The 25,782-nt window shown below is 36.1% G+C and overlaps 1 protein-coding gene across 7 annotated transcripts in view; it reads left to right on the top strand.

Annotated features, from left to right (window-relative positions):
• Positions 1–25,782, top strand: part of Usp9x (ubiquitin specific peptidase 9 X-linked) — a 107,303-nt gene that overhangs the window by 50,089 nt on the left and 31,432 nt on the right. For all 7 annotated transcript variants that reach the window (XM_013348365.2, XM_013348364.2, XM_013348367.2 and 4 more), the window contains 15 exons: positions 4,746–4,833; positions 5,192–5,534; positions 6,670–6,765; positions 7,252–7,463; positions 9,468–9,708; positions 10,209–10,358; positions 11,021–11,141; positions 14,948–15,078; positions 15,272–15,550; positions 17,847–17,972; positions 19,483–19,608; positions 20,968–21,134; positions 23,464–23,572; positions 23,762–23,908; positions 25,167–25,313. In XM_013348365.2, the coding sequence (XP_013203819.1) occupies positions 4,746–4,833; positions 5,192–5,534; positions 6,670–6,765; positions 7,252–7,463; positions 9,468–9,708; positions 10,209–10,358; positions 11,021–11,141; positions 14,948–15,078; positions 15,272–15,550; positions 17,847–17,972; positions 19,483–19,608; positions 20,968–21,134; positions 23,464–23,572; positions 23,762–23,908; positions 25,167–25,313 (2,483 nt within the window). The remainder of the gene's footprint in view (positions 1–4,745; positions 4,834–5,191; positions 5,535–6,669; positions 6,766–7,251; positions 7,464–9,467; positions 9,709–10,208; positions 10,359–11,020; positions 11,142–14,947; positions 15,079–15,271; positions 15,551–17,846; positions 17,973–19,482; positions 19,609–20,967; positions 21,135–23,463; positions 23,573–23,761; positions 23,909–25,166; positions 25,314–25,782) is intronic.

The raw sequence follows: 25,782 nt of genomic DNA on the forward strand, positions 1-25,782 counted from the left end.
TGTGGCACGATTGAGTATCCTTTGGATATAGACCCAAAAGTGGTATTACTGGGTCTTGAGGAAGGTTGTTTCCTAATTTTCTGAGAAATCGCCACACTGACATCCAAAGGGGCTGTACCAGCTTGCATTCCCACCAGCAATGCAGAGGTGTTCCCTTTTCCCCACAACCCATCCAGCATAAGTTGTCATCAGTGTTTTTGATCTTGGCCATTCTTACAGGTGTAAGATGGAATCTCAGAGTAGTTTTGATTCGCATTTCTCTGATGACTAAGGATGTTGAACATTTCCTTAAGTGTCTTTCAGCCATCTTAGATTCCTCTGTTGAGAGTTCTCTGTTTAGTCTGTACTCCATTTTTTAAATTGGGTTATGTGATCTTTTGGTGTCCAATTTCTTGAGTTCTTTGTATAATTTGGAGATCGGACCTCTGTCTGATTTGGGATTAGTCAAGATCTTGTCCCATTCTGTAGGCTGTCGTTTTGTCTTGTTGATTGTGTCTTTTTACTTTACAGAATAGCTTTTCAGTTTCAGGAGGTCCTATTTATTAATTGTTTCTATCAGTGTCTGTGCTGCTGGGGTTCTATTTAGGAAGTGGTTCCCTGTGCCAGTGTACTTCCTTCCCACTTTCTCTTCTATAAGGTCCAGTGTGGCTGGCTTTATGTTGAGGTCTTTGATCCATTTGGACTTGAGTTTTGTGCATGGTCATATCCAGTTATGCCAGCACCATTTGTTAAATATGCTTTCTTTTTTCCATTTGATATTTTTTACTTCTTTATTAAAGAGCAGGTGTTAGATGTGTGGCTTGATATCCTGGTCTTCTATTTGGTTCCATGTGTCCTCCTGTCTGTTCTTATGCCAACACCAGGATGTTTTCAGTATTGTAGCTCTGTAGTAGAGTTTGAAGTCAGGGATTGTTATGCCCTCAGAAGTTCTCTTATTGTACAGGATTGTTTTGGCTATCCTGAGTTTTTTGCTTTTCCATATGAAGTTGAATACCGTTTTTTCAAGGTCTGTGAAGAATTTTTCTGGGATTTTGATGGGCATTGCATTGAATCTGTAGATTGCTTTTTGGTAAGATTGTCATTTTTACTATGCTTATTTTGCCTACCCAAGAGCATGGGAGATCTTTCCACTTTCTGGTGTCTTCTTCAATTTCTTTCTTCAAAGATTTAAAGTTCTTGTCATATAAGTCTTCCACTTGCTTGGTTAGAGTTACTCCGACATAGTTTATGCTATTTGTGGCTATTGTGAAGGGTGTTGTTTCTGTAATTTCTTCCCCAGCCCTTTTATCATCTGTGTACAGGACGGCTACTGATTTCTTTTTTTTTTTTCTTTTTTAGTTAATCTTGTATCCTGCTACGTTATTGAAAGTGTTTATGAGTTTGTAGCAGTTTCTTTGTAGAATTTTTGGGGTCGCTTATGTAAATTCTTTTCCAATTTGTATCCCCTTGATTTCCTTTTAGTGTCTTATTGCTCTAGCTAGGACCTCAAGAACTGTATTAAATAGATATGGACAGAGTAGACAACCTTGTCTTTTTCCTAATTTCAATGGAATCACTGGGAGTTTCTCTCCATTTAGTTTGATGTTGGCTGTTGGGCTTGCTGTATATTGCCTTTATTATGTTTAGGTATGTCCCTTGTATCCCTGCTCTCTCCAAGACCTTTATCATGAAGGGATGTTGTATTTTGTCAAGCTTTTTCAGCATCTAATGAGATGATCATGTGGTTTTTACTTTTCAGTTTTTTTATATGGTAGATTACGTTGACAGATTTTTGTATGTTGAACCATCCCTGCATCTGTGGGGTGAAGCCAACCTGATCATGGTGGATGATGGTTCTGATGTGTTCTTAAATTCGATTTGCCGGTATTTTATTTAGTATTTTTACATCAATGTTCATGAGTGAGATTGGTCTGTAATTCTTTCCTAGTAATGTCTTTCTGTCGTTTGGGTATCAGGCTAAATTGTAGCCTCATAAAAAGAGTTTGGCAATGTTCCTTCTGTTTCTATTGTGTGTAATAATTTGAGGAGTATTGGTATTAGTTCCTTGAAAATCTTGTAGAATTGTGAACTGAAACCATCTGGTCCTAGGCTTTATTTGGTTGGGAGACTTTTGATGACTGTTTCTATTTCTTCACTGCTGACCTTTTTATCCTTAGTCCTTTGCTACAGAAGCCCTCTTACAGGCAGAGTAGTTTAAAGGACTCTTTATTACCCTGCCTACTTAGTGCCTATTTAAGGTGAAACATAACTCAAAATAGGGCCCTAGTTACCCTCACAATAGCTGACTCCAGTACTCCATACCAGGGGACATTAGTGGCCCTATTTTCACACACCCAACACCTAATGATTCTCCAAGGGATATCGCTCTTGGAGAAGTGGCTGCTGTTCTGCCCGAGTCCTAGCTGGTCACACCACCCAAAGGGAAGAGAGAAGAAGCCATAGGGAATAGAGTTCTACAGTTGGTTATACCTGATGAAACCAGGTTTCATGGCAAGTGAATTGTCTACGAAAAGTGGAGATGGGTGAACAATAACTACAAGGATGGTTGTAGCTCCCTTTTACTGTTGTCACCAAGTGAAACAGTCCAGGAAACAGGCAAAATGAGCCCTTTTGTGATCCCAGTCTCACTGAGGGCTCAGAAATGATGTGTGAGTGCATTTCACACTGTACCACTCAGAGCTGGATACAGAACAGACTGAAAGTTTTCCCAGATGAGCTATAGATGGCTAATAAGAACTTTAAAAGATACTCAGTATCATTGAAGAAATTTGAATCAGAAGCAAGGTAAGAGTACATCACTCCTACTAGGCTCATAGGATAACACTTGGTATTGCTGAGACTGTTCAGAAATTGGAGCTTCATTCTTCGTGGGCTCGTAAATTGGTACAGCCTCTTTACTAATTAGACTGGCAGTTGCACAGAATATTAAACAATTTACCATTAGTATGGCCCATACTCAAGTAAAATGGAAACAAACGTAAAAACTTAAATGTAAATGTTCATAGCAAACTTTGTAATAGCCAAAATTGTATAAATAGTCCAAACGTCTTAGTTGATTACATACTTAATAAAAGGTGATATGTCCATACGGTATTATCCAAAATATTACTCAGCGTATCAAAAGAGTAACATGCTACAACACATGAATCTTGAAAACATGCTAATTGGTGGGAATGCACCCAGAAAACACTATATGAAAGGCCTTAGGGTTGGGTATGGGGAGAAAATGGAAATACATGTAGTATTTGAGGTGAAAAATGTAGTATACTACAAGACTGATGCTAATTACAAAACTCTCCTAAAAAATCTAAAAATTTAAAGTTGGTAGGTTGCTTATGATGGTAGTATATTTTGTTTAAGTCTTTTTAACAGGAGGACTTGTTTTAGATTTTTTTTTATTTTATGTGCATGAGTGTTTTGCCTGCATGTATGTATACAGTATATACATGTCTGGTGTCTGAAGAGGTCAGAAGAGTGCATCAGATCTTTCTGGATCTGGAGTTACAGTTTGAGCCACTATGTGCTATGCTGGAAATTGAACCCTACTTCTACAAGAGCAACAAATGATCTTATCCACTGAGCCAGTTTTCTAGCCCCAAGTTAAATTTTTTATAATGCATTCTGAAATGGCTCCCACAACTTGATATTTAAAATAACAACTGATTTATGTTGGTTCCCGGCTGTGATTTATTAACACTTCCCACCCATTTTCAAAGATAACTGAATTGATCATATATATTTATATGTTAAGTTAGCAATGGATTGTCTTTATTTGCTAACAAATCAAGGAACTGTTAGGACTGAATATTTACAAAGTATCTACTTTTGTTTGGTGTTTTGTTTTTGAGACAGATTTCTCTGTTTATTTCTACCTGGCCTGGAAACTCAGTTATGTGTACCAACCGAACTCATACTGTTTAAGATCTGCCTCCTCAGTCCTGAGACTAGAGGTGTGCATCAGCATGCCAAGTTTTATCTGTTTTTAATAGTCTCGGTGCTTCTCTGTATAAGGCCTCTCATGTAGCCCAAAGCTACTGTCACATTTCTTGACTTTCCTTGATTATTTGGCTTTCATTGAATTTTTTCAAAGCTCTTTGTCTAAGGTGTTAGGAATTAAACACAGAATAGAGCTGGGCTGATGCTAAAGCTAGTGGGGAAAAGTAGCATCTTGACAATGGAGGAGCCTGGTAAAAACCATTTCAACTATGTAGTCAACATGAGCATAATGAGGATTGACATAAAGTGGCATGATCTGCCTTCTGATTGTAATACCAGGAGGGTGTAACATCATTTCTCTAATATTCTTGGGCAGAATTAATAGCACATCAAAGAGGAAAGGGACTGTGTTGAAGAATTTTAATAGTACATTTAACAGATCATTTATTTTGCGATGCATCAAAGGGAAATATATTTTGTTAGAATATTAGATGGGTTGAAAAGCACCTATTATTAGTAGATTTCCAGTTACCTTATATAAAGATAGAAGATTAGTATGTTTTGTGGTTTCTTTTTTTGGTTTTTCAAGACAGGGTTTCTTTGTGTAGTCTTGGCTATCCAGGAATTCTTTTTGACCAGGTTGGTGTCAAACTCACAGAGAACACCTACCTCTTGTCTCCCAAGTACTGGGATTAAAGATTACACCACCACCACCCCAACCAGATTAAAGGATTTTTTTTAAAAAAACTGGCAGGTCATTGGTTGAAATCAGCAGTGGTATGATTATTCATATTTTTCTTAATTTGTAGATCATGAAGACTATGACCCACAGACTGTGAGACTGGGAAGTAGATATAGTCATGTTCAAGAAGTTCAAGAACGGCTTAACTTTCTTAGGTTTGTTTGATATTTGACTATGTCTTTGGTGGTGGGGGGTGGGTTGCTTTTTTTATTTTGCCACATCTTATTTTCCCACATAAAAAGATTATGTCCCTGGGTTGTAACATTCTCATTATTTTAAGCTTTAGGGTAGATGTCTGTTGTTTGTTTATGCTTACTTTTATTACAGGACATTTTTGTTTTTTTTTAAGAAAGGGTTTTTCTGTGTAGCTCTGGCTGTCCTGAAACTCTCAGATAAAAACTGATGAACTCTTAGACATTTGTAGTTAAAAATATAAATGTGATAGAGGTATTACTTCATACATAAACAGGTAGGTTGTGTTGTGTCAAATTAATTTCTTTTTGTTTTTCTAAGATTTTTATTGAAGGATGGCCAACTGTGGCTGTGTGCTCCTCAGGCAAAACAAATATGGAAGTGCTTAGCTGAAAATGCAGTTTACCTTTGTGATCGTGAAGCCTGTTTCAAGTGGTATTCCAAATTAATGGGGGATGAACCCGACTTAGATCCTGATATCAATAAGGACTTCTTCGAAAGTAATGTACTTCAGCTTGATCCTTCCTTGTTAACTGAAAATGGAATGAAATGTTTTGAGAGATTCTTCAAAGCTGTGAATTGTCGAGAAGGAAAACTAGTAGCAAAAAGAAGAGCCTATATGATGGATGATTTGGAGTTGATAGGATTAGACTATCTTTGGAGGGTAAGTCAAAAGTAGGAGCTCTGTCAGCATTGCACCTGATGTCCTTGAATAAATAACTATAACTAAATGTGTTGTATAAAGTATATATGTATTATCTGATGCTTGTCCCAAGAGTCTGGGATTCATGGTTATCTTTTGCATTTCTGTGCTCCTTTTTGATTTTATTTAACTTTTTTTAAACCTAGAAAAGTATGATGTTAATCATTTAAGGCTAAACTGTTTTATGTTTTATATTATTTCTATCTTTTAAAAGTGGCTGATATTCAGTTGTTCCTGTTTTTTACTTACATTTTAAATGTCTGCAAAGTATTTTGTGTAGTATTTTAGTGTTTAACAACTTTAAATAAGTAAAGCTTTTTGTTTTGTTTTCGTTTATAAGCAGTGGAAGGGCTTGAGAGGTAGTACATACTTAATCATGGATTTAGCCCAGGATTTAGTCTCTAGCACATATTTTAATATTACCCTTCTGTAAATCCAAATCTGCACTTTATATACAGTGAGTGGGGTGGTATATACTTGGAGGGTGGAGTATTTTGACTTCTAGGGTAGCCTGAGGCTACAGGTGTAGATTGAGATTCTGATTTTTAAAAATAATAATAGCAGTAATAAAATGACATAGCTAAAATGTAAGCGTAGTTAAATACAGCCTGGGTATTTTTGTTCATTGTCCCCAGGCTTCTTCATTCACCTTTTCCTCTCCAGTCCTATTAACAGGGGTCAGCCTTGACACACTTCATCTAAACCCTATAGTTTTGAATATAGTTTGAAAGCCACAAGTGTAATAAGGTGTAAATTTTAAATATTATGGAACTGAGAGACAAAAGGGAGAATTTTTATACTAAACTGTATTTTTATATAGCATCTTGTTTTCTTCTATCTAATTTGAATTCCTTCTTGAAAGACTGAGCTTTTCGTCAAAGCATATTTTATTTGTAGTAAAATGTCATTCTTAAATTCTTTATTTAAACAGTTGCATCTTGCATTTACTCTTTATTTTGATCTGTTTGTCTCGTTTACTCAGTGAACTTAACCATTATGTTGTTAGTATAATTGAAAATAACTAAGGATATGATTTGAATTTAAATGCTCAACTAAAACATTTCCTGAGAAACACTAAATCTTTTTTTTAATGCAGGTTGTAATTCAGAGTAATGATGATATTGCCAGCCGAGCTATAGATCTCCTTAAAGAGATATACACAAACCTTGGTCCAAGGCTGCAGGTCAATCAGGTGAGGATCAGTGTGCATTAAAACTTTCACAAGCTAGAATTCTAGCTTCTGAATTATAACATATAAAACATAAAAGTTGGGTGTCATGGTATGTGCCTATAATGTTGGCATCTGAGAGCCTGAGGCAGTAGAATTAGAGCTTTAAAGTAAGCTTGGACTATATAGTGACACTTTACCTCAAAATACATACATTTGTAAAAATACCAAGTTCTTATATCTCTAAGTGAATCTTGCCTTGAGAATGATCGTGAAATGGTTGGATTATTTTGATGTTTATTATTATATTGAAATAGTAAAGACTTTACTGAGTTTATTTTCATAACCAGTTACATAGTCCTAAATGTCTTTTTTAAAATATCATTTGTCCTTAACTTATTTTGACACTAGCTTCCTTTTAACAACAATAGACTATCTGCCTAAATATGATTATTTAGAGCAACATTGTTAAGTGTTTTCATCTCTGTCTTTGTCGCATTATATTTGTAGGTGGTGATCCATGAAGACTTCATTCAGTCTTGCTTTGATCGTTTGAAAGCCTCTTATGACACGCTGTGTGTTTTGGATGGTGACAAAGACAGTATTAATTGTGCAAGACAGGAAGCTGTTCGAATGGTTAGAGTATTAACTGTTCTAAGAGAATACATAAATGAATGTGATAGTGATTATCATGAAGAAAGAACAATTTTGCCTATGTCAAGGTATGTGAATAACTGATCAACTGAGATTAATTTTTAGTCATTTGGTATTTTCCTAGCCATTTTTTTAAAAATGTTCCTTGCCCTTTAAAAACATAAGTATCTTCTGGAAATGTTTGCCTATTTTTGTGGTAGAACAGTTTATTTAGAAAGAAAACAACCCCAAGAGAGGAAGTGGGTCAGGCCTTATATGGCTTTTTTAAAAGTGTGTGGGATTGTTTGTTTTGTTTAAACATAGTCTCAGTGTGTAGTAAGTTATTTTGTGTGTGTAGTCATGCACATGCCATGGTTTTGAGTGTGGAGATCATATGACAGTTTGAGAGATCAGTTCTTTGCCATTTACTCTTTGGGTCCTTTGGGTCCCAGGGACCAAACTTGGGTTCTCAGGTGTGGTAGCAAACTACTTTACGTGTTCATAGGCCCAAGCTTTAATACAATTGTGTGTTATATACACATGTATATATGTACAATGGACCCACCATGCTCACTCATGGAAACAAGAGGTGAAATATGGTTGTCCTGTCATTCTCTACCTTATTATTCCGTTCAGACAAGGTTTCTCACTGAACCTAGACTGGCAACAAACCCTAATCATCCTGTCTTTGCCATCCACATTTCTAGAGTTAACAGGTGCTTCTAACTTTTTAGTGTAGGGGGCTGGGAAATGAGTTTGGATCCTCATGCTTCATGCTTGTACAGTAAGCACTCTTAACCATTGAGCTATCCCTTCAGCCTCAGTTTTATAGTTTTTACACTGTTATGTATTTGATTATACATTGATTATAGTTGTTTACACTGTTAAACACTATAGCATGCCTCTTAGCCCATTAGCATAGGCAGGGGGACTGTTACAAATTTGGAGCTGACTTAGACTGATCAATATAATGAGTTTCTAGACCAACCAAGACTCTAATGAGATTCTATTACAAAAAAAGAAAGAATATAGTGCATAGTTACTTCTTTTGAGTGATTGCCCTACATTGTCTGTATGTGTTCCATATGTGTGCCTTGGAGGTCAGAAACAAGCAGTATATCCCCTCAGACTGAAGTACAGACATTTGAGCCCTGTGAGATGAGCTGTCAGGCAGGTTCTAGGAACCTAACCTGGTTCTTCTGTACCTTGTGTCAAACAACAACAAAATAGCATACTCAGATTGAAAAGTAATTGGAATGAAGTCTTAAAAACTGACTATCAGGTAACCAGTATAGCCAAGAAATATTTTCAAATGCTCAAATAATACTTTTTAGGTTTTACCATTTAGTAATTCAAATGATATTTATGTAGTTGTCCTTGATGAATATAATTTCCTTTTTTGTATTATACCTCCAAGATAATATGGCAACGTATTGTAGTTTGCATTTTTTTTTTCGGGCAATTCTGAGTGGTAGTGCATGCCTTTAATCCCAGCACTCAGGCAGATCTCTCTGAGTTGAGAGAATTTGGTCTACATGGCAAGTTCCCGGCCAGCCAGAGCTACTCTGTGAGACCCTATCTCAAAAATAAGTAAAATTCAGGGAAAACGTGTGACAGCTTTTTTGTTGATACTCTCAGAGTTAATCTTACCTTGCACATTTGTAAATAGTAAGAATTAGTGAGTTAGACTTTACAAGCATAAAAATTAACAAACTATTACTATATCTGTGTCTTAATTTTGGGAACTGCTTTAGGTTGCTCATCCCGGACTGAAATTTATAATCCTTCTTCTTCATCAGTGACTGAATTACTGAAATGAGGCACCATACCTGACATTTGTACTAATTTCTTATAGATCAGTACATCATTTGATGCCGCCATGGTTAATAACAATGGAATATAGTCATTGTGTTTTGGATATTGCAGTGTTTATAGTTAAAAACAATTTTTATTTTTAGGGCACTAAAAAGTCTTGTTTGCATCCTTTTGTTTAATAAGAAAATACTTAATGCTTAATTTTTATCTTTTTTTCTTGGCAACTAAATTTGGAAGTCTGCTGATAAGATTTTTTTTAAATTTCTTTTCCCCACCAGAGCTTTCCGTGGTAAACACCTCTCTTTTATAGTTCGATTTCCAAACCAGGGCAGACAAGTAGATGACTTGGAAGTTTGGTCTCATACAAATGATACAATTGGTTCAGTTCGACGATGTATTCTCAATCGCATTAAAGCTAATGTAGCTCATACAAAAATTGAACTCTTTGTGGGTGGTGAGCTGATTGATCCTGGAGATGACAGAAAGTTGATTGGACAATTAAATCTAAAAGATAAATCAGTAAGTATATATTGTTACCAAAAGAAAAAATTTTAATAGAACCTCAGACTGTATTTCATTTTTAAATATTTATGTTAGATGTTAAGCTTATAACACTAACTCAAACATTAGGATACTTAAAATATATCAAAACAAGTAGCTACAAGAGTATTTTTTACGTGTACTTTCGAAAATATTAGCATCTGGTTTTGTTTTATGTATATGAATGTTTTAAAAACTTGTATGTCTTTGCACCATGTGTGTACCTAGTGCCCTTGAAGATCAGAAGAGAGGGCATTGGATACCCTGGAATTGGAGTCACAGACAATTGTAAACTGCTATGTAGGTGCTAAGAATTGGAGGTCCCTTGCAAAAGTAGCCAGTGTTCTTAATCACTAAGCCAGTTCTCCAAGTCCAGCATCTGTAGTTCTTTGATTCTTTTGTTGGTACATCATCAAATAAGTTTTCTTGTTTTGTGTGTTTTTTCTCCCATTTTTGATTCTAATATATATCATTTTCAGCTAATTACAGCCAAACTTACACAAATAAGCTCCAATATGCCTTCAAGTCCTGATAGCTCCTCTGATTCCTCAACTGGGTCTCCTGGAAACCATGGTAATCATTATAGTGACGGCCCCAATCCAGAAGTGGAAAGCTGTTTGCCTGGAGTGGTGAGTAATTTCAGTTGTGCAAGGCATTATGCTAGAGTTGTTGAAAATAATCAAATGCATAAAAAAGTTTTTTTGTTGCTGTTGAGGAACTCTTTCATGAGACAAAATATCTATAGAATTATCCATTTAAATTTCAGTAAAGCCTTCTGCAAGGTAACCCTGTAGTTACTATTTGCTTATACTTGCATATAGTTAATCTATTGGAGTTAGATTGGAACATTTCAGTATATGAATTTTGAAAGCTACTACTGTCTTACTTATCCTGTAAAATGGATCCTTTCAAAACTCCATATGCAGTGAAGTATCTGTGATCTTTCTCAGATTGTATCCAAAGAAACAGTGACATCTCCAATTCTTGACCTCTTCTTTCACCCCTCCTCATAAGAATTTTAATGTCTTTAATGACAAGCCACTCCAGTATAAGAACAAATTGGTTAGGAATTTATTAGTGACATGTCCAGAGTCATCTGAAGTTATATGCAGGTGAAAAGTAATACTTAAAAAAAAATATTGCAGATGTTGCTCAGATGATGTTAGTCTGCATCATGAAGAATTTGTAAAGGTAGGATGAGGAAGAACAACAGGTGCAATTTAAATTTTAGGTAGACCTTTTTGAAGCCAAGGAATAATTCACAGGTAATTTTGTGTATTTTGTGTTCTAGATTATGTCACTTCATCCCAGATACATTTCTTTCCTTTGGCAAGTTGCAGACTTAGGGAGCAGCCTAAATATGCCACCCCTTAGAGATGGAGCAAGAGTGCTTATGAAACTTATGCCGCCAGGTAAGATGTTTTTAATGATGACATAATGCATGGTAACAATAAACTCTGTGTGTATTATATTTATATAAACATTTTTCGGGAGGTGTGAGTTTCCAGACAGGGTTTGTCCCTTTGTGACCTTGGCTGTCTTATAACTTGCTCTGCTGACCAGAATGGCCTTGAACACACAGAGACCCGCCTGCCTCTGCCTCCCAAGTGCTGGGATTAAAGGTGTGTGCCACCGCCCAAAAACATTTTTTTTTCTAAATGAATCATGCATCAGTGGTAATAGGCTTAAAGACCAGAATTTTCCTACAGCTTAATTTTATACACCCCAACATCTTTTTTGAGACAGGGTTTCTCTGGGTAGCTTTGAAGCCTGTCCTGGAACTTTCTCCATGTACCAGGCTGGCCTTGAATTTACAGAGATACTCCTGTCTCTACCTCTTTTGCTGGGATTAAAGGCGTGCGCCACCAGTGCCCAATTTGAAAGTGTCTACATTTTTAATAGCTAAAATAAAACCAAAAGATATCTATTGAGGATCTTATGAGCTGGGTCAGTGAATGAAAGTGTCCCCCCAGACCTAATGAACCCATAGTTAGATACCAGAACCCACATGGTAGAAGATAACTGACTCCCTTCAGCTGTCCTCTGACCTCCACACATTTGCCATTCACTCACACATATACACATACAAACAGTAATAAAATTTCAAATACTTACTTTTGATACCAGATTTTATGAAATTTAAATTTTCATATCCTTTATACGTTTTGCTGGTGTATGGCCACACTCATTCATTCATATATTGTTTACAATTTTTTGTTAATCAACAGCCAAGAACTGAGTAACAGACCATGTGGTCCCAAACCCTAAAATATGTACCATGGCCATTTGTAGAACCCGATTGCCTAGGACCTGTAAGATGCCTCGGCAGCTAAAGGTGCTTGTCACCAGTCTTAAAAACCTGAATTTGATTTCTGGAACCTACTCTCACAGTGGAAGAAGAGACTGGCCTCGATCTTAGAGATTTGGCTGTCTCTGCCTCCCGAGTGCACCACCACCCGGCCCACCTTGGATAATATTGACAGCTCTATAGTGTTTGCTTCCTCTTCTTTTCACATCGTTGGCTTAATGTATCATTTAATTTGTCCACATAATTTTTGAAGCGATCTTGTGCTTCTCTTAACCATTATTTTCTAAAGTAAACACCATGTTCTGACATAAGCAACTTTGTTGTCTGTTTACTTTGGGACAGAGTTAATTTACATAATAGATTACCAGCTTAGACTCCTCAATTCAATTTAGTCCTGACCTGCCTATGACAGTTTTTGCTTTGTGTGTGAAGGTTCAACCTCCACAACATAGTTTAAAAATACAAACCCACACCAAAGCCTTGAGCTTGTGATTTGAACTTCCTGCCACCAGGTGGAGACAGTGAGCCAGTAAGGTCAGGCAAAAACAAAATAAAACAAAAAAATAGTCAAGGTTACTTTTTTTTTTTTTTAAATAAAATCAAGATCTAGTACCTAAATTTGGACCATTAAGATGGCTTAGTGGGTAATGGTACTTACTACACAAACCTGATGGCCTGAATTTCATCTCTAGAACACATAAAATGGAAGTAAGTAAACTAATCCAAAAAGTTTTATTCAGACTTCTTCTACACATGAACAATGTTATTGTGTACTCACACAGCTTACATGATTGAACTTTTTAAAATCAAACTATAATGTCTAAATTTGAAACAGTCAGCATTTGGTTAAAGTATGTATTGCTTTATACATATATATATATATAAATATGTATAACAAAGCAGAATGAGTTGCTTTTTAAGATCTACTTCCTTCAAGGAGTTTAATGTAAAGAGTATGCAAATACGCCAAAGTCTGTTGTAAGATCTTCATTCTCTTTTACTGTTTTGTTTTGTTTTGTTTTTTTATTTTTGAGACACGATCTTACTATGTTGGTTTTGTTGGCCTGTAATTCACAGAGGTCCACTTGCCTGTGCCTCCTCATTGCTTGAATTAAAAACTACTACCACCCTAATTGGTTGGATTTACTTTTTTTTTTTTTTTGCTTTAGGTATATAATTGCTTATATTTAGGTATCCTTTAAAGACTCTAGAGGGAAAACAGTAACCTAAGGTAGAAGCTTACAAACTGCCCACACGTATAGTTAAAAGCCTGCTTACTATTCTGAATTACTCAAAAAAACATGTTTTCCTTTACTTCTTTTCTAAACATGCTTTCCTTAACACTTGGGCTTTCTTAAATCTTTCTCTAAAGCTTCCCTCCCTGCGTGTAGCTTGTTGTTTACCGCATGTCTGACCTCTGACAGCTTAAATTGCATAACTTTTTTTCTTCTTCATTTGCCTCCTTCAGGTAGCTGCTGAGGTTTTACAGCTTGCCTGTTCTGAGGTTATTCTTTTAAGCACTGATAAAATGGTCCTTCATAATCTTTTTTTTAAAAAAGTAAATGAAGTAAATTACCCTTGATGACAAGATTATGGGCAGATTAATTTTTTTCCATCCATATTTTATAATTTAAAAGTTTGTATACGATCAGGGACCTAAAATTATTTAGGTGTGTGTATGCACACACCACAAAGAGTACTTTGGTTCAGACTCCTCAGAGAGATAAACTGTAAGCCAACAGCATTAAATGATTTGTTTAGCATTTGTTGCTTCCTTTTGAACTTTTTGTGACAGGATCTTGCTGAATATTTCTGGCTGACATTGAGCTTTCTATGTAGACTATGCTAGCCTAGAACTCTTTGGCTGCCTCTACCTCCTGAGTATTGGGACTTAAGGCATGCACCACCACACTTGGCCTTAAACTTTAAAGATTTATTTATTTATTATGTATACAGTATTCTGTCTACATGTATGACTGCAGACCAGAAGAGGGCATCAGATCTCATTGCAGATGGTTGTGAGCCACCATGTGATTGCTGGGATTTAAACTCGGGACCTCTGGAAGAGCAGGCTAATGAGCCATCTCTCCAGCCCCAGGCCTTAACCTTTTTTCTTTTAACATTTGTTAAATTTATGTATTCATTTTTTTGTGTAGATAACACAGTGTTTATGTGGTGGTCAGAGATTATGTGGCTCAGAAATTAGTTTCCTCATACCACCATGTGAGCTATATGAATTGAATTCAGGTTATCCATCAGTTTGGTGGCAAGGACATTTACCTACTGAATGAGCTTAAATGATCTCATTTCTTCAGTCTTACCTTTTGGTTCCATCCTACATTCAAGATTTTTGATTATTTGTTTGAGATAGAGTATCACTGTGTACCTCTAGCTGTCCTCAAACTCACAGACTTGCTTGCCTCTGCCTCTGCCCTGAGATTAAAGGTATGCACCATGTGCCAGGTTCCTCTTCAGTCTTATTAAGGTTCAGTTTCTTGGGTACAGTTATATCTATCACTCAGTGAAACAAACTAGGTAGGAAATAATGTAATGTCATTAGGTAAGCAGTAAACTTGTAGGAAAGAACCGTTCCTTTGGAAGTGTTTTTTGTTGTTGTTTTGTTTTGTTTTAAATTGGTCTCCTGCAGCTGAATAGAGCATGTTGACTGGAGGCTCCTGGGATGAGAGACTGTTTCCTTGGGTAATTAAAAAGCCCTGGTTGGTGTTTTGTTTCTATCTTATTTGGTTGCTTTTAAATCAACTCAAATAAGGTTCTGTGTTATAGAAGCTTAACTGAATGTATACCTCAATTGAATTGTTTGCTGTTCCATGCTTTTGAAAATATTAGAAGTGATAAAGGTGTAAATTGCATTTTATTTCAGACTATGCTTTATCTTTCTCTCCCTTACAGATAGTACAACAATAGAAAAATTAAGAGCTATTTGTTTGGACCATGCCAAACTTGGAGAAAGCAGCCTTAGTCCGTCTCTTGACTCACTTTTCTTTGGTCCTTCTGCCTCACAAGTGCTATACCTAACAGAGGTTGGTTTTTTGTCTTTTACATTTTGAATTTGAGTCTTGATCTTTAAATTGATATTTGATGTGTTACTATGAAGAATGTGGATAAGATTAGATGGTTTTAAAATAGTCAGGAATGTCTTAGTCTTTGACATGGAGGTTATGTTTTAAATTCCTTTTAATACAATCCTTTTCTCCTTCCCCCTTTTATTTTCAGGTAGTCTATGCCTTGTTAATGCCTGCTGGTGCACCCCTGGGGGATGATTCCTCTGATTTTCAGCTTCACTTCTTGAAAAGTGGTGGTCTACCCCTTGTCCTGAGTATGCTAACCAGAAATAACTTCCTACCAAATGCAGATATGGAAACTCGAAGGGGTGCTTACCTCAATGCTCTTAAAATAGCCAAACTGTTACTAACTGCTATTGGCTATGGCCATGTTCGGGCTGTGGCAGAAGCTTGTCAGCCAGGTGTAGAAGGCGGAAATCCAATGACATCGGTAATACAAACTTGTTTGGTTTTGCTTTGCTTTTAATTTCTAATAGTAGATATAATTTTTAAGATTAAATTTCTCAGCGATTTTAAAGTTCAACTTTGATTCAGTGTTGAAGTTTTCTTTCCAGTGGCTATCTTATGACTGTATTTGTATTAAAAGTATACTAGCTCTTCACTGGCTTCACTACTATTTTGGAGGGTGGTTCCTTCAGTTCTTTTCTGACCATTTGAGTTTTTTTTGGCTCTCACTGTAAACCTAAAAAAAAATCTCACATGTAATGAATTTTTAACTTCTGTCAGGCAGATAAGATACCAGTGGTGTTGAGTTGTAGTTGATTTAGCCTCTTACCATTTCAGTTTTCTTTCTCACCTTCATTTGCTTAAACTCCAATTATGAAGTTGTCATTCTGTTTTTGCTTAGATAGCATCTTTATTTTGGTGAAATTCTCAAGATAAACTAGAGTTTGATGCCTAGTTAAAGGTCAAACTATGAATTTAATTTTTTTTTGAAGATTTGATTATTAGTGTACATTGGGGTTTTGACTGAGTGTATGTTCAAGGTTATCAGATCCCCTAGAACTGGAGTTACAGACAGTTGTGAACTGCCGTGTGGGTGCTAGGAATTGAACCCCGTTTTTTGGAAGAACAACCAGTGCTCTTAGTCTCTTAAACCATCTCTTCAGTATGTTGATTTTTAATAATATTTAATTAATTGCTGAAAGAAGTCAAAAGTCTTTGGGGGATGGAGGCAAGAGGATTATTACATATTTAAGGCCAGCCTAGGCTACAGATCCTCTCTTTACAAAAGTCTGATGAAAGTTTTGCTTTTAGAAATTACTTATGTCTTAATAGGGGAAGAGTGGAATGTTGGTGATTATGATATATAATTGTTCTTGTTGTTGCTGGTTTTTAGTTTCTGGGATATTTTGGGGTTTTTTTTGTTGTTGTTGTTTGGGGGCGTCTTTTTTTTTTTTATTTGTTTTGGTTTTTCAAGACAGGGTTTCTCTATGTGACCCTGACTGTCCTAGAACTTGCTCTGTAGACCAGGCTGGCCTCGGAACTCACAGAGATTCACCTGACTCTGCCTCCTGAGTGCTGTAATTAAAGGTGTACACCACCACTGCCCAATGTAGTTTCATGATACCCAGAATTTCCCTAACAGCAATCCTAGAGTAAAGAGCAATAGAGATAGAAAATGAGAAGGAGTAATTAGGTAATTGACAATACCTGCAGAATAATGAGTACCTTGGAGATAATTGTATTATCTTATTCTGACCACTTTTATGTGTTAGAAGTTTTCTGTAAAGCAACCAGGTGTGGTGGAAGTTTGTAGTCTCAGCATTTTGAAAGCTAAAACAGGAGGATCACCAGTTTAAGGCCATAATAGCATACGAAACAGACCTAAAAGAAAGCAGCAAACTTTCTACAAAAGATAAAAATGACTAAAATTAAGTGTATATAGATACATACATACATACTATATATATTTTAAAGTAATTCTTAATAGGTTAAAGGGGAAAGAGTGGTTCTGGGTAGCTTTAACAACATGAGGAAGGCTAAGAGTTTAGTTGGGATCCTGTATCTCACCCAATGAGGAAAGGGCTCTTGTTAGGATGAAAACAGATTCATACTTTAATTTATGACATTTGACTTCTTAATGATGTATACAATATACACAAAAGCCAGTAACATGCTTCCTTTTCTATCTCTTCTATAATACTTTGAGAATATGCCATTTGCCAGTTGCAGATATTAAGGTATTATAATTGTCAAGTATTTGTGGACAGTTAAAAACTTAGTGTAGGGATATCTTAAACATTAACAATACATAGAAATTAGAAATCAAAGTCAGAATTACTCAAACTACTTCATATGCCTCTTGTTCATTGAAAATCTTAGTATACTGTTAAGTAAAAATACCACTATTCTTTGTATGTTAGGCTTTTTTTAATAGTTGTAATTTTTCTCACTTGCAAAGTAGAATTTGATAACTGGAGATTATGAGCAGGGTCTACCCAAAGGGTGCACAGGTAAGAAAAAATAGTCATGATTTGCTGTATCTTTAGATGAGATTGAACTTGATCTGTTCTTAGAGAGACATGGGTTAGATTAATCTACAATAAGGGATTGTATAGAAATTTGTGCTACTTGGATGCCATGTTGGCAAAGTGGAGTGCTTTGTGTATTACTGAGGAAAGAAAACATCTTAAGGGAATCATTTTAAGTTGCTGAGTAGGGTACAAATGTTTGGATGAAGTTATATACAGAATACTCAATGTTTTAACTTTTTATTTTTTCAGGTCAACCAAGTAACTCATGATCAAGCAGTGGTGCTACAAAGTGCCCTTCAGAGCATTCCTAACCCGTCGTCTGAATGCATGCTTAGAAATGTGTCTGTTCGTCTTGCTCAGCAGATTTCTGATGAGGTTAGTATTGTTAAAAGTAATATATGTGTGTGTGTGTAGTTGTGTCATAGTGTTACTGCACAAAATTATTTCTATATAAATATGCAAATTACTTTATAGTATTATAATTTTGTGCAGTAACACACATATAATGCTTTACTTGTCTTAAGTGTTACTCTAAATTTTCTTTAATTTTTATTTTATTACATGTGTTTTGCCTGGTTCAGTTTAGATAATGTTTTCCTAACGTCAACTTAATATTAGTACAATATTTTTCATCAGCTTTTTGTATAATAGACAGCATTCTTTCAAAGTGTACAGCTGATACTTTTTAAAGATTTATTTATTAGGTATACAACATTCTGCCCCCATGTATGCCCGCACGCCAGAGGAGGGCGCCAGATCTCAGTACATGTGGTTGCTGGGAATTGAACTCAGGATCTTTGGAAGAGCAGTCAGTGCTCTTAACCTCTGAGCCATCTCCAGCCCCAATACTTCTTTTTAAAATATAAGCACTACACAGAATATTTTTTTTCTTTGCCATTGCATCTCAAGATCAGATCCAGGGTTTTACACCTATAGCTCTAAGACAGAATATTTCTGTAATTCTTTCTTGTGGTGTTTTTTTTGTTGTTGTTGTTGTTGTTTGTGTTTTGTTCTGTTTTTTCAGTCCATTCTTTCCAGGCACTAGTCCCAGGTAACCAGTAATTTTTCTGTCCTGATGAAAGAGAATCTTTTGTTTTGTTCTTTGTTGCTTTGCTTTTCAAGGCAGGGTTTCTCTATGTAACAGTCCCAGCTGTCCTGGAACTCACTTTGTGTAGACCAGGCTGACAGAACTCAAAGATCCCTCCTGTTTCTGCCTCCTGAGTGCTGAGACTAAAGGTGTGAGCCAGCATGACTTGCTAAGAGGGTTTTCATTTTCTCTCATTTTATTCATTTGGATCATATGCCTGTAATCCCAACACTTGGGATGCTGAAGCAGAAGGATAACAAGAAGGCTAGCAAGACTGGATCAAAAAATGAATTAAATAAAAACAAGTTAATGACTTTGTGAATTGTCAGTGTTCTAAGACTCCTTAGTTAATTCGTTTTTGTTAAATATTATCCTGTTATAAACTGGTTGTGGTGACACATACCTTTAGTCCCAGTACTTGGGAGGCAGAGGCAGGTTGGATCTCTGAGTTCTGGGCCAGCCTTGTATACATAGAGACCTCTAGGACAGCCAGAGCTACATAGGCTGTCTCAAAACACACACACACAAATACAAATATGCATATACTTAGAAATATATCTTTTATATATAAAATAAACCTGTATATTTCCCATTATGAATGTGCCATACTTTGTATATTTGCCAAAATATACTTGGGGTTTTTTCTCCCTTTTTTTAGATATGAATAAAACTGCTGTGAAAATTCTATACAAGTATTTGACTTTTTCTGTTGTAAAAACCTGGGAGTGCAATCATTGTCATTTTTGTGATGATCAGCACTAATAGTCTGAACAACAGTTTTAATTATTATTTTTGTAGGCCTCAAGATATATGCCTGATATTTGTGTAATTAGAGCTATACAAAAAATTATTTGGACATCAGGATGTGGGGGATTACAGCTGGTATTCAGCCCAAATGAAGAAATCACAAAAATTTATGAGAAGGTAAGAGTTGTAAGAGAAATATATCCCTTACATAAAAATGAATGTTAGTGAATTATGTATATGACTATACTTATACTGTATTCATTTTAAAGTATCCAATCACTTTCATAGTAATAATTGCAGCTATAATTGAATATTTACTTTGAAAATAAAGAATTTAATCCTGTGAGGCTGCTTTAAAATTAAAAGAGATTTTTCTGTTTTCACTGAAGTGAGACTATCTCAATTTTTTCACATTTGTTTTCTCATTATCTTTCAGTCCTATATTAGTTAGGGTTCTGTCATGTATACCTACCTATCCCTTGGATACTACTGCATTCTTTGGGGGTTTTGTTTTGGTTTTTAGTTTTATTTATTTTATTATTTTATGCGTATGAGTGTTTTGCCTACATGCACATATATGTGCCATGAATGCCCACTTCTCTCAGGGGTCAGAAGAGGGTGTTGGATCCCCTAGCACTGGAATTATAGACAGCTGAAAGCCACCACGCAAGTGCTATAAATTGGACCTTGTTCCTATATAAGAGCAACAATGCTCTTAACTGCTGAGCCAACTCTCCAGGCCACACTGCTACATTCTTAAGAAAAAGTTGAATAGTAAGGACTGATTCACTGACTTAGTAGAACTTCCCCTTTGTATCAAACTCATTGTCCTTTTTACTGTTTGTATGTTCCCATATTATCTGTTTGGTACAGTCTTCAGTATTCATTCAGCAAAATAATTGAAAGCCTAGTTCATTCACATTACTATAGTACTGACTTTTCAATAAAATCACCGCATATTAGGAGTTAGGAAGATTTTTGAAACCCTTACTGAGCAATTGTCCAAGGAGATTGATTTTTTTTTTAATTGCACAGTAGAAAAGCTAGATAATAGAGCTATTTTAACCTACTGTGGTTCACAGGAAAAGGAATGGTTGGTTGTTGGTCTTCAGAAGCTTCTTACTAGAAAATGGTTAATGATTATATATGTTTAGTATATGTCTTTAACCCTTTTTGAGTCACAGCAAAGTATTGATATTAGACTTTATTTTCATTTCCAAATTATTCCGAAAGGCCTCAAGAGATATGAGTAAAAAGAAGGACCATGTAATTTAATGAGTAGGTAAATTGTAAACACTTAAGTTTTTGAAGTCATATTTTCCTCTTAAGCACTTTTTAAGTGAATTTATAAAGCATTAGAATTTTTTTATTGCACTTTGTAACCAAAATTTTTGTTGTTTCTTCTTTTCCTCCTCCCTTTCTTGTTCTCTCTGTTCCCCAGCCCCTAATGAGGGATCTCCCCTTAGACTTTCATGTTACATATGATTTTTCTTTAAAAGAATCTTTAAGTAATTTGTTTCTAATATAATTTCACAGACCAATGCAGGCAATGAGCCAGACTTGGAAGATGAACAGGTTTGCTGTGAAGCATTGGAAGTGATGACATTGTGTTTCGCCTTGATTCCAACAGCCTTAGATGCTCTAAGTAAAGAAAAAGCTTGGCAGACATTCATTATTGACTTACTATTGCACTGTCACAGCAAGTAAGTTTGTTTTTAATTTTAAGAAGCTTTATTTTTTTAAGTACAAGTTTATGTTAGCACAAGGTATCAGAGAAACCAAATACTCTCCACAGTACATTAATGTTGAAGAAATTTTCATTTAACAATGTTTAATCTAATCTGAATTTGTTTAGTTTTAGTCTACAATATTGGATATTTATTGGCCTCCTGTTGTAAATTCCTAGGTGCCAACTGTTACTTTAATGTGAAATTTAAAAGAGGGCTACATAGAAACATCATACTAAAATAAAGATTAATTACTTAGCGTAAATCCCTCTTTTTTTTTTTATCTCAAGAGCATTTAATCAGTAGCAGTAATGTTTCAAGCTGCTTTTTATGTAAATCGTTCAACTTTAAGGCATTCAAATTTGTAGAAAATGGTTTCCATCCATTTATATTAGTCTTAGTCTGATTTTTCACATGTAAGTAAATTATAAAACTAATTAGGCCAGGTATGGTGGGCTCACACCTTTAATCTCAACACTCTGAAGGCAGAGGCATGGATACCATTGTGAATTTGAGACTAGGTTGCTCTACATCTCAAGTTCCAAGACAACAAGGACTGCATAGTGAGGTTATGTCTCATAAAACAACCACAAAAAAAACTAGTAGGTGTTGCTGTTACACATTAATGAGTCAGGTTCAACTTGCCTACTCCTGACAGCACACTAATGTGATACAGTGTAGTATCAAGTGAAAATATACTGATAAGAAAAGAACCTTAAGTAATTTCTTTGAACACAGTCTGTCTGGCCAGTTAAGAAACTCTTTCTTACTCTCTGAACGTGTTGGACAAGGAGGGCTGACTGAGAAGCCAAGGACAATGTCACTGGGTTTTGATCCTACTGCATGTACTGGCTTTGTGGGAGCCTAGCCAGTTTGGATGCTCACCTTCCTAGACATGGACGGAGTGGGGAGGACCTTGGACTTCACACAGGGCAGGGAACCCTGACTGCTCTTTGGACTGGAGGGGGAGGGGCTAGGGGGAGGGAAATGGGAGAAGGGAAGGAGGTGGAAATTTTTAATTAAAAATAAATAATAAATAAAGATGAAGTTTAAAAAAAAAGAAACTCTTTCAACCAGGCAGTGGTAGCATACATCTTTGTTTTCAGTACTCAGAAGGCAGAGACAGGCAGATCCTGAGGCCAGCCTTATCCACAGAGTGAGTTTCAGGATTTCACAGAGAAACCCTGTCTCCAAAAGAAACAAAGAAAAAAAAGAAAAAGAAAAGGGGGTGATGGGAGGTGGGGAGAGAGAGAGAAACCCAGAAACACTCTTTCCATGGAATCCAAACAGAACAGGAAAGCTTGCTGCCTCTTTGAGAAAACTTTATGATGGTTGGACAGCTCTGTACATTTAGTGTCTTTTAATAATGCATTTGCATGCTGGTATTGAAGGAAAGATTTTTGAATTAGGGAATGCTCAAATCTTAAATTTTAAATTTAGGCCCAAATCTGAAAGTTTTTTGTTTTTTGTTTTTTGTTTTTTGTTTTTTTTTTTTTTGGTTTTTCAAGACAGGGTTTCTCTGTGGCTTTGGAGCCTATCCTGGAACTAGCTCTGTAGACCAGGCTGGTCTCGAACTCACAAAGATCCGCCTGCCTCTGCCTCCCAAGTGCTGGGATTAAAGGCGTGCGCCACCACCGCCCGGCTCAAATCTGAAAGTTTTATTGTCATTGATTTAATTGTAACTAGTTCTTGGACACATACCGTGTCTCAGCTCTTTGAGGTTCTAGAAGCACCATGTCAAACAGAGTTGTCTCTGCTCTCCGTGAAGTTTATGTAGTATGTAAACTTAGGTGAAAGATTGGTCCATAATTGTTAGATAAAATTCCCATAATGTCATTAGTCCCCTTAGAAAACATACTGTATAAATACTTTGTCCTTAGAGAATATCTTAATCACCTGAAAGATTTGTTGGCACATTCTTGGCCAGGCCTACCACTGTTTCTCATCAGATTTGAGAACTGGCACTTTTAACAAGTTTCCAGGTGATACTGATGTTGCTCATCTGGGGGCCATGCTTTTGGAACCAGTACAACAGTACTACCTACAGCAATATCCTTTCTCTGATAACATAATTCCCTTTGACCCCATATAAAATGCACTTGGATGAAAATTCTGTGTGGGGGTTGGTGGTGGATGTTTTACGACTTGCTATAGAGCATTTTTCTACCTATAAGAGTTTGAAACCTGTTCAGAAACAGTGTTTGGTCTCAGCCTTGGACTTGCTGTGGTAAACTCATTTACTTATGTATTTTTTATGACTGCTTAAGTGGATATTACTTTATGTTCTTAATAATTTCCATTTCAGAACGGTTCGTCAAGTAGCACAGGAGCAATTCTTCTTAATGTGCACCAGATGTTGCATGGGACACAGACCTCTACTTTTCTTCATTACTCTGCTCTTCACTGTTTTGGGGGTAAGACACTTAACTAGTTAAGTTAACTTACTAAGTTAACTAGTGTAACTAATTCCTTCGACTAGTATATTCAGGAATTTGTGAATTTAGTTTGTATCAGTTAGGGCAATTTATACTTAATCAGTAAGACTCAGGGTTTTGAATAAAAGAAATTCCAAGCATGAACATACTGTATTTTCCCATTTTCAGAGCACAGCCAGAGAGAGGGCTAAACATTCAGGCGACTACTTTACCCTTTTACGGCACCTTCTTAATTATGCTTACAACAGTAATATTAATGTACCCAATGCTGAAGTTCTTCTCAATAATGAAATTGATTGGCTTAAAAGAATTAGGGTAAGTCACAATTAATGCTATGTTTGTTTTTTATCATTGTTAAATGCTTCATTAATAATGGTTCATAGTTTAGAACATTTTGGTGAAGTGAATAAATCTAAACTAAAACAGAACCAAAGGACATGCATTGTGTTGTTGGGTTGTGCTTTACAGAATGAATGCATTACTACTTACAGAAAATGTGTACTTAAGATTTAGAATACATGGGCTGTAGAGATGGCTCAGCGGTTAAGAGCACTGGCTGCTCTTCCTGAGCTCCTGAGTTCAATTCCCAGCAACCACTTAGCAGCTCACAACCATCGGTAATGAGATCTGATGCCCTCATTTGGAATGCAGGCATACCTACAGACAGAGAACACATACATAAAAAGCTGAGCATGATGGTACATGCTTTTAAACCTAGTAGGTGCAGAAGCAAGCACATTTGTATGAATTGAGGGCTACATAGTAAGGTAGCGGGGATGATTTGGCATACTCAGGTTCAGCTGCAGTTTTAGCTTTTTCGTCTTTCAGCAAATTATCATTTAAAGAAAATGCTGTCCTGGTGGTAGTGGCGCACACCTTTAATCCCAGCCTTAGAGAGGCAGAGACAGGTGGATCTCTGTGAGTTTGAGGTGAGCCTGGTCTGCAGAGCAAGTTCCAGGACAGCAAAATCTACACAGAGAAACCCTGTTTGGAGAGAGAGGGGGAGAAAAGAATGAATAAATAAAATGCTGGTGTTCCCCCCAAAAGTAGTCAGATACACTTAATTTTGATTATAACTCTTTTGAAGACTTGTATAAAATTTTATTTCTGAGATGATCTGTAAGGGAGATCTACAAGGGTGAGGGGGTTTAAGAGTCCACATCAAAAAAAGTATGGCAGCAGAAACAGAAAGCTGACCAATCCATTATACTTAAACTAAAGAACCAGATAGGGTGAAGCCAACAAACACATCCTTCTAGTAACTAATATATTTCCTCCAGGAGGATTCTACCTCCTGAAGGTTTTTCAAGTGTCCCATATACCACCAGCAGCTGGGGACCAAAGTGTTTAAACATAGCCTATAGGGGACATTTCACACCCCAAACTACAGCAGATTTTAGCCTTCAGATTAGCATTTCTTCTAGAAATCCATAAAGCATATTTCTAGAAATTTCAAGATAATTTTAACTTGCTTGACTGGAAAGGTTTAAAATAGTCTCATGTTCTTTTAGCTATCTTGTTCAGATTCTTCCATTTCATAAGTTCATCATTGAATTTTTTCCCCCTTTGGCAGGATGATGTTAAAAGAACAGGTGAAACGGGTATTGAAGAGACAATCTTGGAAGGACACCTTGGGGTTACAAAAGAGCTACTGGCTTTTCAGACTCCTGAGAAAAAGTTTCATATTGGTTGTGAAAAGGGAGGTGCTAATCTCATTAAAGTAAGTTCTGTTTTCTGGATTTTAAACTACATATTCTATCCTTGTAAGTGTTGTCATTGAATCTGATTGATAGTATTAAGTCTTTGTGTTATCATTACCTTTTATAAAACCTACCTTTTAAGAATCTTTACCAAGGTTGCAATGTTTGTTTAGATAATGTAAAGCAGTTATGTCTTCCAGTAGCCATGTCAGGTTTCTAGGCGTGTTTCTATATGCATATAAAATGTCAGTGTAAAGTGTTACTTAATTTTTCTTTTCTAAAAAATCTGAACTGTTCCTAAGTCCCTTTTTTCTTTGTTTTGTTTTCTAAGACAAGGTTTCTCTATATAGTAGGTTTGACTATCCTGGAATTTGCTATGTAGAGCAGGCTGGCCTAGAACTTAGATTTGCCTACCCCTGTTTTGTTAAGACTACATCATATATAAATTGTTTTTCTCAATTTTTCGAGGCAGGGTTTCTTTGTGTAACC

Source organism: Microtus ochrogaster, chromosome 10, assembly GCF_000317375.1.
Source record: "Microtus ochrogaster isolate Prairie Vole_2 chromosome 10, MicOch1.0, whole genome shotgun sequence".
Classification (NCBI taxonomy): Eukaryota; Metazoa; Chordata; class Mammalia; order Rodentia; family Cricetidae; genus Microtus; species Microtus ochrogaster.